At 37.5% G+C, this 15,038-nt stretch overlaps 1 protein-coding gene across 1 annotated transcript in view; it reads left to right on the forward strand.

Moving 5' to 3' along the window:
• The window catches only part of SOS2 (SOS Ras/Rho guanine nucleotide exchange factor 2), a 136,562-nt gene that overhangs the window by 35,871 nt on the left and 85,653 nt on the right, over nt 1-15,038 (forward strand). Inside the window, exons 3-5 of the mRNA XM_058293450.2 lie at nt 1,825-1,956; nt 2,905-3,069; nt 13,515-13,718. Of these exons, the coding sequence (XP_058149433.1) occupies nt 1,825-1,956; nt 2,905-3,069; nt 13,515-13,718 (501 nt within the window). The remainder of the gene's footprint in view (nt 1-1,824; nt 1,957-2,904; nt 3,070-13,514; nt 13,719-15,038) is intronic.

Here is a 15,038-nt window from a genome sequence, read left to right on the forward strand (position 1 = left end):
TCATAACCTAGGGTAGGCGAATTTTTTTTAGAAAGGACTCAAAACATAGTAACTATTAAAGAAAAAAATTGATGTGAATATAAAAAGTATAAATACAGACTAGGAAAAGATGTTTGCAGTAGTTTCTCCTGACAAAGGAACTGTATCCAGAACATGTTAATATCTCCTACAAATCAGAAACAGAATGCACCCTCCTTCCCCAACTAGAAGTCTTGAACAGAAACTTCACAAAAAAAGATACCCTAAATGGCCAAAAAGTACCTGAAAAGGTATTCAAGCTCATAAGCCATCTGGGAAATGGAAAATAAAACCACAATTAAATATCATTTCACACCCACTTAAAAAGACTAAAATTTAGAAGACAACACCGAATTTTGTTGAGGATGTAGAGCAACTAGAGTGTTGAGTATACTGCTAGTGGGAGTGTAAAATAATATAACCACTTCGGAAATTGTTTGGCAGTTTCTTAAAAAGTTAAATGTGTATCTAACCTATACTCCAGCAAGTCTACTCTTCATTTAACTGAAGAGAAATGAAAAAATACTTTCACAAAGAGGGTTATACGTGAATGTTCATAGTGGTTTTTTTTTTGTAATAGCCAAAAATTGGAAACAACCCAAGGGGATGAGTAAAATATTGTGCTAGACTATAAAATGGAATACTCAGTAATACAAAGAAAGAATGTATAGAACAAAGTAAACCAGGTATGAAAGAGTACACATTGTATGATTCCATTTATATGAAATTCAGAAACATCTAAAACCAATGGTGATAGAAAGCAGGATGGTGGTTACCTATACAGATACCTTTTGTTGATTTGGTTTCCCTAGAGAACCCTGACTAATGCAAACATATACCTCTAACAATTATGTGTGAATTAGTGCCCAATTTTTTGTTTTGGTTCTGTTACATGGGAGTATTTTTAGATTTTTAGAAATATCTGTTAATTCAGCATTCAAAAACTTACATTTGTGATATAATGTTTACATTACCTTTCTTTAATATGAAAACAGCTCCCAAAGTAAAGGAAAATCTTAATTTGGAGTGTTTGAGCTATTAAAATTTTCAGGGACTCTTTGAATTAAAACATTTGTTTTCCTATTCTATGCTGTAAGACTTGGACATTAAATAAATATAAAATTTACTTTTTTAATCGTTAAATATACTAAAGGATGAAAATATAATTTAAAAAATATTAGTAGGAAACCCTGCTAAATTGGAGTTTGAGTCCATTACCAGTACTTCTCCTTTTTCATGCCAATACTGGTTAAATGTAAGAGTAAATGAACCACAGCAGTGACCTACAAGGCTTAGATTGTTTTTGCCAAGAGCTGTATTTCCTTAAGCCATTTCCAAGAGGTACATGATATATATTCTTCTAAACTGTTCCCTGTATTTGAAGATCTAAGATTAGCAAAAGGAGAGTGACTGCATAATAATTACTACTAATAAGTTAAGTTTTGCTAGGTTAAGTAATTTTAACCTTAGAACCTTATTGTAAAATCACTGATACATTATTTCATATTAGCTTTAGTCTCTCCTATTATTATTACTTTTTACTTTTTCCACTTCCACCTTAATTATGCTTATTCTTTAAGCTTTCTTTTTTTAACTCTCACCATCTCTTTACCTATAGAAGTTATGTCCAAAGATCATGATAGTTCCATTGATCTTTTTTTAAACCAAAAAAATTCATTTACTGTAGGACTCAGAGCATATTATGTCACTAAGGATAGTGATAGAATTAAATTTTGTGTGAATTTTCTATTTATGAGCACTTTTATGAAAGTTAATACTACAGCAGTACTGCTCTGATCTGAACAGGAACGAGTTCAAAAGACCTTTCCTCATCCAATTGATAAATGGGCTATTGCTGATGCACAATCTGCCATAGAGAAACGAAAACGAAGAAATCCTCTCTTATTGCCTGTGGACAAAATCCATCCTTCATTGAAGGTAATAAAAAGTATTATTTGTTCTATTATTTATATTATTTGTTATAAAGAACTCCTCAATGATTAATATTTTTATTTAAGTATTATAAATAAAATATAAAAATACTATGTAAATACAGCAATAGCATGGTCTGTGTGTGCATGTGTATGTGTACAAACTTACATATGCATGCATGTATGTTTATATCTTAATGTGTGCATAAAATAAAGATAAATATGCTCTGATAAAATCAGATTGCTTTCAAGTAATATTATGAGTTAATAATGGTAATAATGCATCTTTGTAGAATCTTCCAATGATTGCTACCCCTGGTAGATTCCCATGTAGTTGACAATGACTCTTACCCTTTTTATTGAGAAAATATATAATGTGAAAAAGTACTATAAATTCAGAATATTTAAAAATTAATCTGTATTATAGATTCCAGTATATACATTTGAAAAGTAGGCTAGATAATATTATTTAGTCTATAAAAAAATACCTGATATACGTGAATTTGCAGACCCCCTTGAATGAATTTCAAGCGCCCTCCCCACTACCACTACCATACATACACCTTCCTTCAATAGAAACCACTTTAATTAGAAAAGTCTGGTTAAAGTATGGTCCTTGAAGATAGCAGAAACTTGTCAAATGGGTTTTGGATAATATAGCAAAGCTTTCAGTGAAATCCAGCCCAAGATTTCTATATTAGAATCAATTATCTATTATTGTTTGATAACAAAGGCAGACTTGGTAGATGAGATATTTCTTTAAAAAAAAAAAAAGCCTTTGATATTGGAACCAAAGACTCATTTTATATCCTATGGTAACCGTAAATTTAGATATTTGATCCTTTGATTTATAGAAAGTATTTTATAAGCAAAAATGTCAAATGGGGATTTTTAAGTGTTTAACTGATACTTTACACTGCCATTTTTGGAATTAAATGTTATATCTTTTCCACAGGAAGTTTTAGGGTACAAAGTGGACTACCATGTCTCCCTATATATTGTTGCTGTACTAGAGTATATCTCAGCTGATATTTTAAAATTGGCTGGTAATTATGTTTTTAATATTCGACATTATGAAATATCTCAACAGGACATTAAAGTATCGATGTGTGCAGATAAGGTAAGTGTTAAAAGATATTTAAACTACTTGTAGTGACTATATATCTTTCTGCTGCCATCTTTTCTATACGTGATTATATTAGTAATATTTATAATTCCTGGAATTGGAAGATAGAAAAATACTGGCTTTACAAACTAACCATATTTTCAGAGTTTTTTTACAAACTAACCATATTTTCAGAGTTTTTTTTAAAACATATGGCAGGATGGAATGCCTTTTTTTTTCCCTATCAGGAATATTTTACCTACAGGAATTAAATCTAAAACCTCAATCCAGGGAAACGGACTTAGGCCCAGTGGTTAGGGCGTCCGTCTACCACATGGGAGGTCCGCGGTTCAAACCCCGGGCCTCCTTGAACCCGTGTGGAGCTGGCCATGCGCAGTGCTGATGCGCGCAAGGAGTGCCCTGCCACGCAGGGGTGTCCCCCGCGTGGGGGAGCCCCACGCGCAAGGAGTGCGCCCGTGAGGAAAGCCGCCCAGCGTGAAAAGAAAGTGCAGCCTGCCTAGGAATGGCGCCGCCCACACTTCCCTGCCGCTGACGACAACAGAAGCGGACAAAAGAAACAAGACACAGCAAATAGACACCAAGAACAGAACCAGGGGAGGGGGGGAAATTAAATAAATAAATAAATCTTTAAAAAATAAAAAAATAAAACCTCAATCCAGTTTAAGTAAATAGTAAGGGCTTTATAATTTAGTAAGGACTTTGTATTTATAGAAAGAATAAGCAAAGTTCTACTCAGGTACTTTTAAGTATAAAAAGTAAATTAGTAAATTTTGAAAAACATTTTGGTTCCACACAGTAGTTAAGTGGGGCATAGGTGGAGAGAAAAAGAGACTAAGGTAAGCGGACTTGGCCCAGTGGTTAAGAGCATCCGTCTACCACATGGGAGGTCCGCGGTTCAAACCCCGGGCCTTCTTGGCCCCTGTGGAGCTGGCCCACGTATAGTGCTGATGCGTGCAAGGAGTGCCATGCCACGCAGGGGTGTCCCCACGTAAGGGAGCCCCAAGTGCAAGGACAGCGCCCCGTAAGGAGAGCCACCCGGCGTAAAAGAAAATTTCCCAGGAATGGTGCCGCACACATGGAGAGCTGACATAACAAGATGACACAACAGCAACAACAACAAAAGAAACAGAGATTCCTGTGCTGCTGACAACAACAGAAGCAGACAAAGAAGAACACGTAGCAAATGGACACCGAGAACAGACAACTGGGTGGGTGGGCCGGGGAGAGAAATAAAATAAATTAAAAAAAAAACACTGAAATGTCAAAGTTACTCCCTTCTGACAAATTTTTGTTTACATGCCTGTCTGTCTTCTTGGCTCTGAGCTCCTTGAGGGAAGGAATTGAGTCATTTAAAATTTTCTTCTCTCCTTCCTCTCTTTCTGCCTTTACTCCTTTTTTCCCCTTACCTTTTTAATCAACATTTTGGGTATCTGTTACATGCCAGTCATTGTACTAGGCACTGAAGATAGAACACTGAATAAGACAGCATCCCCTGTATTAGAAGGAATTTATTTTAGGGGGAAAAAGTATTGTAAACAAAATGTAATAAAAACTACTATAGAAATAATTTCAAGGTTTGGTGGACAAAGTGATCAACTCTGGCATGGGGGAGGCCAGAAAGACTTCGTAGGAACTAGGCCTCTAAGGGGTAAGTGACCTCTAGGGCCTGGCACATGCCACTACATCTCAACCTTGGCTGCATATCAGAATTACCAGGAAAGCTTTTAAAGAATGCTAATGCCTGCATCCTACCCCCAGAAACTCTGATTTAATTGCCCTGGGTTGGGCCGCCAAGCCTCCGTATTTTTGGAAAGCATCCTAACAGATTCTGAGGTGCAGTTAGGACTGAGATCCATTGTACTATGCCATAGTTTCAAAAAATGATTTTTCACTTCTATTTCATAGTAGGAATCTCTTGTTATTTCTATTTTGCCTTCTAAAATTATAATTACAAATTAATATTTTTACACTGAAACTGTCTCAGACTTATAGAAAAGTTGCAAGTATAATATAAAGTACTCTCCTGTCCCCTATATTTAAGAATAAGTTGTCTGCATAGTATGGTGTATCCTACCAACAAGAACTCTCTTATGCATAGTCACAGTACAACGATCAAAATCTAGGAAATGAATACTGGTATAGCATACCATCTAATCTTCAGACCCTGCTCAAATTTTGCCATTTGTCCCATGATGTCCTATAATAGCATAATGAGCTGGTTCAGAATCATGTGTTGTATTTATTTTTCTTATATCTTTTTTCTCCTTCAATCTGTAACAGTTCTTTAGTCTTTCTTTTTTTTTTTTTTTTTTTTTGAGGTACTGGAGCCAGGGATTGAACCTGGCACCTCATATGTGGGAAGCCAGCACTCAACCACTGAGCCATATCAGCTTCCCTGAGCTGGTTCTTTCATTTGTTTTGTTTATTTTTTGGTTTTTTGTTTTTGTTTTTTCAGGATGCATCAGAAACTGAACCCAGGACCTCCCATGTGGGAGGCAGGCACTCAACTGCTTGAGCCACATCTGCTCCCTTTCCTTAACTTTTTTTTTTTAAAGATTTATTTCTCTCCCCTCCCCCCCGTTGTCTGTTCTCTGTGTCCATTTGCTGCGTGTTCTTCTTTGTCCGCTTCTGTTGTCAGTGGCACGGGAATCTGTGTTTCTTTTTGTTGCGTCATCTTGCTGCGTCAGTTCTCCGTGCGTGTGGCACCATTTCTGGGCAGGCTGAACTTTCTTTTGCTCTGGGCAGCTCTCCTTACAGGGCGTACTCGTCGCGCGTGGGTCTCCCCTATGCGGGGACATCCCTGCATGGCATGCACTCCTTGCACACATCAGCACTGCCCGTGGGCCAGCTCCACACGGTTCAAAGAGACCTGGGGTTTGAACCATGGACCTCCAATGTGGTAGGCGGACGCCCTATCCATTGGGCCAAGTCCGCTTCCCTCTTTCCTTAACTTTTATGACCTTGACTCTTTAGAAGATTACAGGCCAGTTACTGTTTAGAAGGACCCTCAGTTTGGGTTTTTGTGATATTTTCTCTTGATTAGATTCAAGTTATGGGTCAGAGGCATGATATTATGTTCTTCTCATTGCTTACATCTCTCACATAGTAATTCTGTTTTCCTGTTACTGGTGACCACTGTAAAGTGGTCAGTGGAATATCTGTTAGGTTTTTCTACTAGGAAGTTATTCTCTTCTTCACTTTTTTTTTCTTTTTTATACAACAGTTGTAGATTTACGGAAAAACCATGCAGGAAGAGTTCCCCACCTCCACCCCACATACATGCGGTTTTCCTTATTGTTAACATTTTGCATTACTATGGTACCTTTCTTACAATTGGTGAAACAATATTATAATTATATTATTAGCTATAGTCCATAGTTTACATTAGGGTTCATTCTTTGTATTGTATAGTTCTATGGTTTTTTTTTTGGGGGGGGGGTAACATGTATATACAACCTAAAATTTCCCATGTTATTCACTTTCAAATGTGTAGTTCAGTGGTGCTAATCTTTTTCCCCTTTTGTAATTTACTTTTTTTTTAGGAGGTACTGGGGATTGAACCTGGGATCTCGTACATGGGAAGGAGGCACTCAAACCACTGAGCTATATCTGCTCCCCCTTTTGTAGTTAATAAGTGTTTTGTATAATATTTTGAGATGGTATAAATATCCTGTTCCTTATCACATTTTCATCTTATTTGTTTACTTTAATGTGGACTTATAGATTCTTATTTAATTCAGTGGACCATAATCCATTACTTCATTATTTATTTTGATGCTCAAATTGTCCTAGTTTGGCTAGTGAGAGCTTTTTCAGATTGACTTTTCTATCCTTATTATCTTTGAGCATTTTCTTTTTTGGCACAAGTTATTCCAGAGTCAACTTGTTTTTTAGCTGCTGCTCAAGCCCTTGAATTAGCCATTTCTTTATGAAACCCTGATTCCTTTTAGTGGAAAATAGTATTTAGAATCCAGTATGTGGGTTCTAGATGAGCTCATAACCATTGGGGTGTCACAGCTTTGGTCTCTTGAGGCCATAGTTATGGAATATATATGAATGTATGTTTGTGTACTTGGTGTGTGTATAATATATAGATACTCCGACATAATATATATCCACGTTTATTTCTATATCTGTCTATATGAGTTCACTTATATCTCCAATTAAAGGCAGTACCACAGGGTTCATTTTAGCCTCCCCTTTTCATATTGTAAATCCCTTTTCTGACAGTGAGAAATCTGTCTCCATTTTTCTTAAAGATTTTTTTTTTCCTCTCCCCTTCCCGCCCCGCCCCCAGTTGTCTCCTCTCTGTGTCCATTCACTGTGTGTTCTTCTGTATCCACTTGTATTCTTGTCAGTGGCACCCAGAATCTGTGTCTCGTTTTGTTGCGTTATCTTGCTGTGTCAGCTCTCTGTGTGTGTGGTGCCACTCCTGGGCAGGTTGCACTTTTTTTTGCGCTGGATGGCTCTCCTTATGGGGCACACTCCTTGTGTGTGGGGTTCCCCTGTGCTGGGGACACCGCTGCGTGACACGGCACTCCTTGTGCGCATCAGCATCGCACGTGGGCCAGCTCATCACATGGGTCAGGAGGCCCTGGGTTTGAACCTTGGGCCTCCCATGTGGTAGACGGATGCCCTATCCGTTGGGCCAAATCCGCTTCCCAACATATTTTCTTATTTGATCAATCCTCCTGTATGTAACCCATCTCGCATCACTACTACTGGTAGATTGTTTTTCCCCCACTGATGTAGGCACCCTCCATAACTATTTTAGCTTCAAAACTCCCCCTTTGAATGTATCCTCCTTACCCTACTCAAGCTCTGACAATCCACTATTGGACTGCTGCTACTGCGTCCCTTATTCCCCCAATGTAGATGCCCTTCTCACCTTTTGGGGTTCTTACCATACTGGGTCACCTTCCCATGCAAATGCTCTCCTAACCCCACTGGTGCTCCAAAACCCTACACCAAGCTGCCCTATCATATGGCTAGCCTCTTTACCCCTGTTGGTCTCTAATGTCCTGTGCCAGACTATACTTTCCTGTACAGACACTCTCCTTATTCCACTCAGGTTCCAATACCCTGAGAAGGGCCACCACAACTTTTCCCCATCTCACCCTGTAGGAATTCCTACCTTAATTTCCCCCAATCCCTACCCCCTTTCCCAATGGCCTTTGGACAGAATTGTTCAGAAAGTAGGTAGGGGGTACTTTATAATGTGTTTGAGATTTACCTTTTCTGTGACTCTATTTAAAGGCAAAAGAATTAAATTTTAAACAACTATACAGTTTCAGAATTAGAAAAGACTGAATCTTCATAACAAACTGACAGGTGATTACATTTGGGTACTGGAGAACTCATTTCTTACAGGACAGTTAATTCTATTTTTGTAAAATTCTGATTATTTGAAATTTCTCATACAAATCTATTAACTTTCATTCATTAATTCTAGTTTCGTCATCTGGACCACATGAAATAGGACCAAGGCTTTTTTCAGAATAAATCATTCAGTTATTTGAAGCATATTTCCATGTTCTAAATATTCACCAATCTTCATATGACATAATTTTCAGATTCCCTTTTATATTTGTTTCGAGTATAGCAGGGAGCTGTGTAAAATGACAGCTTCTCACCAAACTGAGAGGGATACGTCAGACCAAAGAAAGATTCAGACAATTCTGGCTTGGCAAGAAAAAGAGCTTTACATGGGAAAGTTTTTCACAGGTTCATCCAAGCCTGATAATGGCCTAAACCCTCTGCCCTCTGTGGCGAAGGGCAGAGAGAGTGGCGCTTCCAAGGCTTGAGCTACTCTCTCTCCGTCTGAGAGTCTGAACCAGGTTGTGGCCTAAATCCTCTCCATGGCTGCAGGGCGGAGTGTGGCACTTCTGAGGTTCAAGCCTCGCTTGCCACAAAGCAAGAGGATTCTTTTATACCACATGTCTACGTGTGGATGGGGAGAGCATATGAGAAGGGACCATGATTAAAAAGTACAGTGCTCAGGACAGATCATCAAGAACCAGACATTCACAGAGTTTCCCGGCAGAGCAGAAGTTATACTTTCACAATAACTACCTAAAAGGAGCATTTACATTGTTTTATGAGTTAAGGGTGGAGTTATGTCTTTCTGTTGTTGTGAAGGTGGTTAAACAGCTCACAGAATAGATTATTTTTGGAGTTTCCTGGGAGAGGAGTCAAAGCATACTTTATCAGTCACAAAGCGCACAGTTATTTCTCAAGGCTTCCTGTATAACTATTATGAAATGCTGAATAAAAGGGGAAAGAATTGGGAAGACTTATGGGAAAAACGCGAAGTTGTGTATTATACAGTATTGCTTTTAGACTATGATTTCTAAAAACAAAAACCACTGCCCAACATAGAGTACAATGAAATGCCTATTCCTTTATTTTATAATTTTATCATTAGCTTTCTTGATACCAGTGTTGCTCTTTTTATATATTGAGTTTTGCAGATGTCTAAACTCCCTAAGACTTTTTTATCTGATATTATGTTATGTCTTTGATTTCTTCAACTTGTGCTGTTGATTTTTTTATCCTAAGTTCAGACTCACCCTAGAGATCCTGTTCTTGAGCCTACATTCCAGCCTATTAAAATATTTTTGAAACCAAATTCTGTTATTCAGCATTTTAGGTATCCTATCAGGCAGTGTATCCAAATCTGAGGAACTTAGTTTGTCTTATTGAAATTATTTATTCAAAATACTGAAAAAGATAATATGAAAAATGAGGTTTCTGGCATGTTATTAGAGGCATCCTTCTATGTTAGTAATTATGGCATTTTCCTTATCTACTCTTTCAACTCTTGTTTAATTCAGGTCAACAGACTTTATCTGTAAAGGGCCAGAGAGTAAATATTTTAAACTTGTGGGCCATACAGTATCTCTCTCTCTCTCTTTTTTTTTTCTTCAGTTTTTTTAGTTTTGTTTTATATACAAAGAGAACTACCATTGTTTAGTCAGGTAGATGTTTGGGACAGTCCGTTCAAGGAAAATCAATTAGTTCAACTTGATGAAGCCTCTATCCTTTGTATACTGATAGAAACACTGGCAGCACATTTGAGACTGTATTTCTGGATCAGACCGTGTCGGTTTGAGCAGACGCTGCACGGGTGGAACCCTGGTCAAATTTTTGTGGATGGCTCCAGTAGCTGCTTGTGACCCATTTTGCTGTCAGCGCACAATGAGGGAAAAGGCCATATAGTCTTTTTAACAACTACTCAACTTTGCCTTGGTAGAGTGAAAGTTGCCATAAACAGATGAGTGTGGCTGTATTTCAGTAAAACTTTATTTATAAAAATAGACAGTAGAGTAGCTTTGGCCTGTGGCCATAATTTGACTATCCTTGTTTCATATTTCCCTACCATGATCTCAAGTTTATCAGAAGAGACTTTGGGAGGTGGATTTGGCCCAATGGATAGGGTGTCCAACGACCACATGGGAGGCCCGAGGTTCAAACCCAGGGCCTCCTCACCCGTGTGATGAGCTGGCCCACGCACAGTGCTGATACGTGCAAGGAGTGCCCTGCCACGCAGGGGTGTCCCCCATGTAAGGGAGCCCCACACCCAAGGAGTGTGCCCCGTAAGGAGAATCGCCCCACACGAAAAAAGCGCAGCCTGCCCAGGAGTGGCACTGCACTCACGGAGAGCTGACGCAGCAAGATGATGCAACAAAAAGAGACCCAGATTCCTGGTGCCACTGACAAGAATCCAAGCGGACACAGAAGAACATACACAGCGAATGGACAGAGAGAGCAGATAACAGGGGTGTAGAGGAGAGAGAAATAAATAAATAATAAATCTTTAAAAAAAAAAGAAGAGACTTTCATATGCTTAGCTAAAATCCAGATGACTTTACTTTTGAGTCTAGTTTTGTGAATCTAATAATGAAAGTAGTGTGACGTGATGTAATCTTAGTAAATCTAAGTTGATTTCTAAGTGATCACTATTTCAAGAGATCTCAAACAATCTGTTTAATAAACAATTCAAATGAATTATTTCTAGGAATTTGTATAATTTGCTAGACAAGGAATTTGAGAATCAATGCCTTTTCTTACATTTAAAATACAAGCACCATTTGGCTAGCAGGTATTCTTGCACATTTCCTCAAAGGTTGCTGAGAATAGTTAGATGGTCGTAGGAAAGAGCCATAGAGCTCAACTCCTACTATACTCAGTCCTATTTCTTTATTGTTTTTATTGACCAAAAAAAATCCTTTTTATTGTCCTAACGTATTTTGCAATCCTTAACTCATTTGGGTTTTAGCCTTCTTTATAAGTCAAATACTTTACAAATGTATAAAATAAATGCACATTTTTTAACAAGTGTCTTTTGGGCATCTACTGTGTGTCAGATGCTATGGTTTTTGAGGTGGAAACATGGTTTTTATCCTTAGAAGTTACTGTCTAGTGGGAGAAAACAGATATAAACAGAAATTTCAATACAAGAAGTTACATGCTTTATAGGAAAGAGAGAAGACTGCAAAGAGATTGCAAAGAGAAGTCTCTAGGCAGTGGAAAAGACTCTGGTAGGTGAGTAAGAGAGAATTGGGAAAGCTATACAAAGAAAATCATATTTGAGCTTTTTAAAAAATATTTTTGATTAAAAAATGGGTAAGAATTTGTGAGGGAAGTTGGAAGGGAAGAGGAAGGTAAGAGAAGAAGTTCTAGACAGAAGGGGCATCTTTTTTTTTTTTTTTAATTTCTCCCCACCCCCAGCCCCACCCCAGTTGTCTGTTCTCTGTGTTTATGCTGCGTTGTCGTCTTTGTCGGCTTCTGTTGTTGTCAGCAGCATGGGAATCTGTGTTTCTTTTTGTTGTGTCATCTTGTGTCAGCTCTCCGTGTGTGTGGCGCCATTCTTGGGTAGGCTGAACTTTCTTTCGTACTGGGTGGCTCTCCTTACAGGGCGCACTCCTTGCGCGTGGGGCTCCCCTACGCAGGGGTACCCCTGCGTGGCAGGGCATTCCTTGCACGCATCAGCACTGCACGTGGGCCAGCTCTGCACGGGTCAAGGAGGCCCGGGGTTTGAACCGTGGACCTCCTGTGTGGTAGACGGATGCCCTAACCACTGGGCCAAGTCCGCTTCCCAAGAGGGGGCATCTTTAATCAAGGCGTATGCCATCACCTTCAGAGGTCTAAAGTGGCTAGGAAAGTGAAATTATGGTGTTCAGTGGCAAGAGGGTAGGTTGCATGGAGTGGGTAGTGAGGAAAGGGTTTTGAGAGTGTGATAAGAAATGAGATTAGGGAAGTAGATTGGGGTCAGATTGTAAATAACTTTTATCCTAAGGAAATTAGAATTTTATTCTGAAGGCAATCAAAATCCAGCATCAATTTTTATGTAGGGTATGGCACAAACCTAAATTTGGTTTTAGGCACATAATTTTGAAGATAGGGTTTGGAAGACTGATGGCAGGGAGATATAAAATTATGAGACTTGTGCATCCATGTAAAATATGTTGGTTGTTTAATAATGTAAAGCATGGAGAGCGGTGGAGAAAAACGATCAGATTTGAGGGGTTTTACTGAATTAGAGTCAATGTGATTTAATGACTGATTTGATAGAAAAGAGAAGGTAGAGAAGTGGTAAGTCCAGGGTAATGACAAGGTTTCTAGTTACAAAGACTGAGTAGGTGTTGCTATTACTAGTGATTCTGAAGCTGGAGCATAGATGTATAGGTTTGTTTAGTAAAGACATCTTCTACCAAGCCTTTCATAAAACTTGACTAAAATTCAGGGAAATGTTGAGTCTAGTGATAAACATTTAGATGTGATTATAATGTAGATAATAGTTGGAACTTGTCTAAGTGGATGAGCTTACTGTATCAGTAAGTATAGCAGATGTTTCAAACTCCTGGCCCCTTAGTGAATAGAGTCTCTAGGTTTGTTTCTTAAAATTTGAATTCTTTTCCATCTACTTATAAATCTGAAAATTTCACATTAAATTCTAGATCCCATGTGATCTATGTATCTTTTAAAAATAAATAAAAAATATATTTAAAAAAATAAAATAAAATCTACATCCCATACTTCTCTTAAAAAAAGAAAACCAAAAGGCTTGATAGGAATTAGCTGGCATTCAACAGTTTGAAATCTCAGTTTCAAAAAGGATAAATAACTTGTCCATAATCACAGGCAAGTAAGTGATTGGGCTGGGATTTGGGTTCAGATTGCTGTTCTCCAAAGGCATTCTTTTTTTTTTGCTGTGTGTGCGTGTATGTATGTAAATATATATATATTACAGTTTTACATTTCCCCATGTTTGAACATTTACAACTTCCCATTTTTATCTTATTCTGAATTTTCTCATATAAATTAACCTTATTGCAGGCTGCTCCTAATGTTTAATAATGTGTTCATTTCGTATATTCTTAGGCAGTTTTATAAAGTAAGGAAAATAAGTTTATACTTTACTGATTTATATTTCTCAGGTTTTGATGGACATGTTTGATCAGGATGACATAGGTTTGGTTTCTCTCTGTGAAGATGAACCTAGCTCTTCAGGTGAACTAAACTACTATGACCTTATCAGAACTGAAATTGCAGAAGAAAGACAATATCTTCGAGAATTAAATATGATTATAAAAGTATTTCGAGAAGCTTTCCTTTCTGACAGAAAGCTATTCAAACCTTCTGTAAGTATGTTTTTGATTGTGAAAATCTGTGTACCCCAAAATGTCATACAGCAGTTTCAAATCATAAATAGTAACTTCATATACTGTACGTTGATGTAGAACAAAAATATTCCGTTATATAGTATTTGTGGGTTTTTAAAATATGTGGATTGTTATACCAAGGTAACAAGTGTGGAGACAATGGAAATTAGGCACAAAATTAGAAGGGGGGATAACACTGGCATGAAATCTCTTTTTGCTATGCAGTATTTGAGATTTATAGTCATTCATTTGGAGATAGTGAAGATGTATTGTCTAGAGAAGAGAATGCTTTACCTTTCCTTGTCTTTTGGTAAGACTTTAAGGCAGTAGTTTAAAGTTTTAACAGTGGAACTTTTAAAAGTTTATGCAGAATGACACATATACAAAGGCATACAGGACCTCTCTGTTTGAAGATGGGCTGGCAGTGGCATGAGTAAAATGGCAATCCAGACAGCCTTGTGAGAGGTAGCCACATACCTCCATAGCTTCTAAAGTAAATATTATGGACTTCAGCTAGACAAAGTCTATCTTGAAACAAAGATTTTCTTTTTTATTTTCTTTCCTTCTTTTATGGCATGATTTTCTTTTCCTTAGATAGCTGTGTGTCTGTCCTTCACTTTTTTTTTTTTTTTTTCAATTCTCAGCCTTTAGCTTATTTGATTTTCTACCTTCTGACTTCCTATCCCCAAATAACTGTTACATGAGTGAATAGGAGTGATTCTCAAGCACAGCTGACTGAATTTTAAGATTAGGAACTGATAGAGTTTTTTTACTCATTCTTAAAGAATGAGTAAGTGATAGTTTAAGGTGTTTTAATTTTGTTTTTTCTTCTGTATGTATGTTTAGCTTAACAAAACTCCCACTGGACATACTACTTAAGTAATAGGCATTTTATGTTTTTCAAAGTAGGCCCCATTTTATTTCACCTTTCCAACAGTCCTGTGAGATAGATAAGGCGTGTTATTATCATTCCTATCTTATTGTTGAGGAAACTGACACAAATGGTTGGTTAGTTTATAGAGCTTCAGCTTGAATTTGTGTTCTTTTCCACTGCAGCATAATTGAATTTTGTCTGTAGTGGTAGGAAGAATTAAAACCTAACAAATGCTGGTAGCTAATATTATCTTCTTTGCCTTTTCTGGGTTCCATCATTTTTTTAAAACTTAAAGAGAAAAATATTTATTGTGATATAAAATGTCCACAGAAGGCATGTAATTCTTTACTGCTATCTAAATTTATTGGGAATATTTTATTTACTATCTAGTGTTAAGATGATGCCATCTAAAATACACTGTAAAC

Source organism: Dasypus novemcinctus, chromosome 3 (genome assembly GCF_030445035.2).
Source record: "Dasypus novemcinctus isolate mDasNov1 chromosome 3, mDasNov1.1.hap2, whole genome shotgun sequence".
Lineage (NCBI taxonomy): Eukaryota > Metazoa > Chordata > Mammalia > Cingulata > Dasypodidae > Dasypus > Dasypus novemcinctus.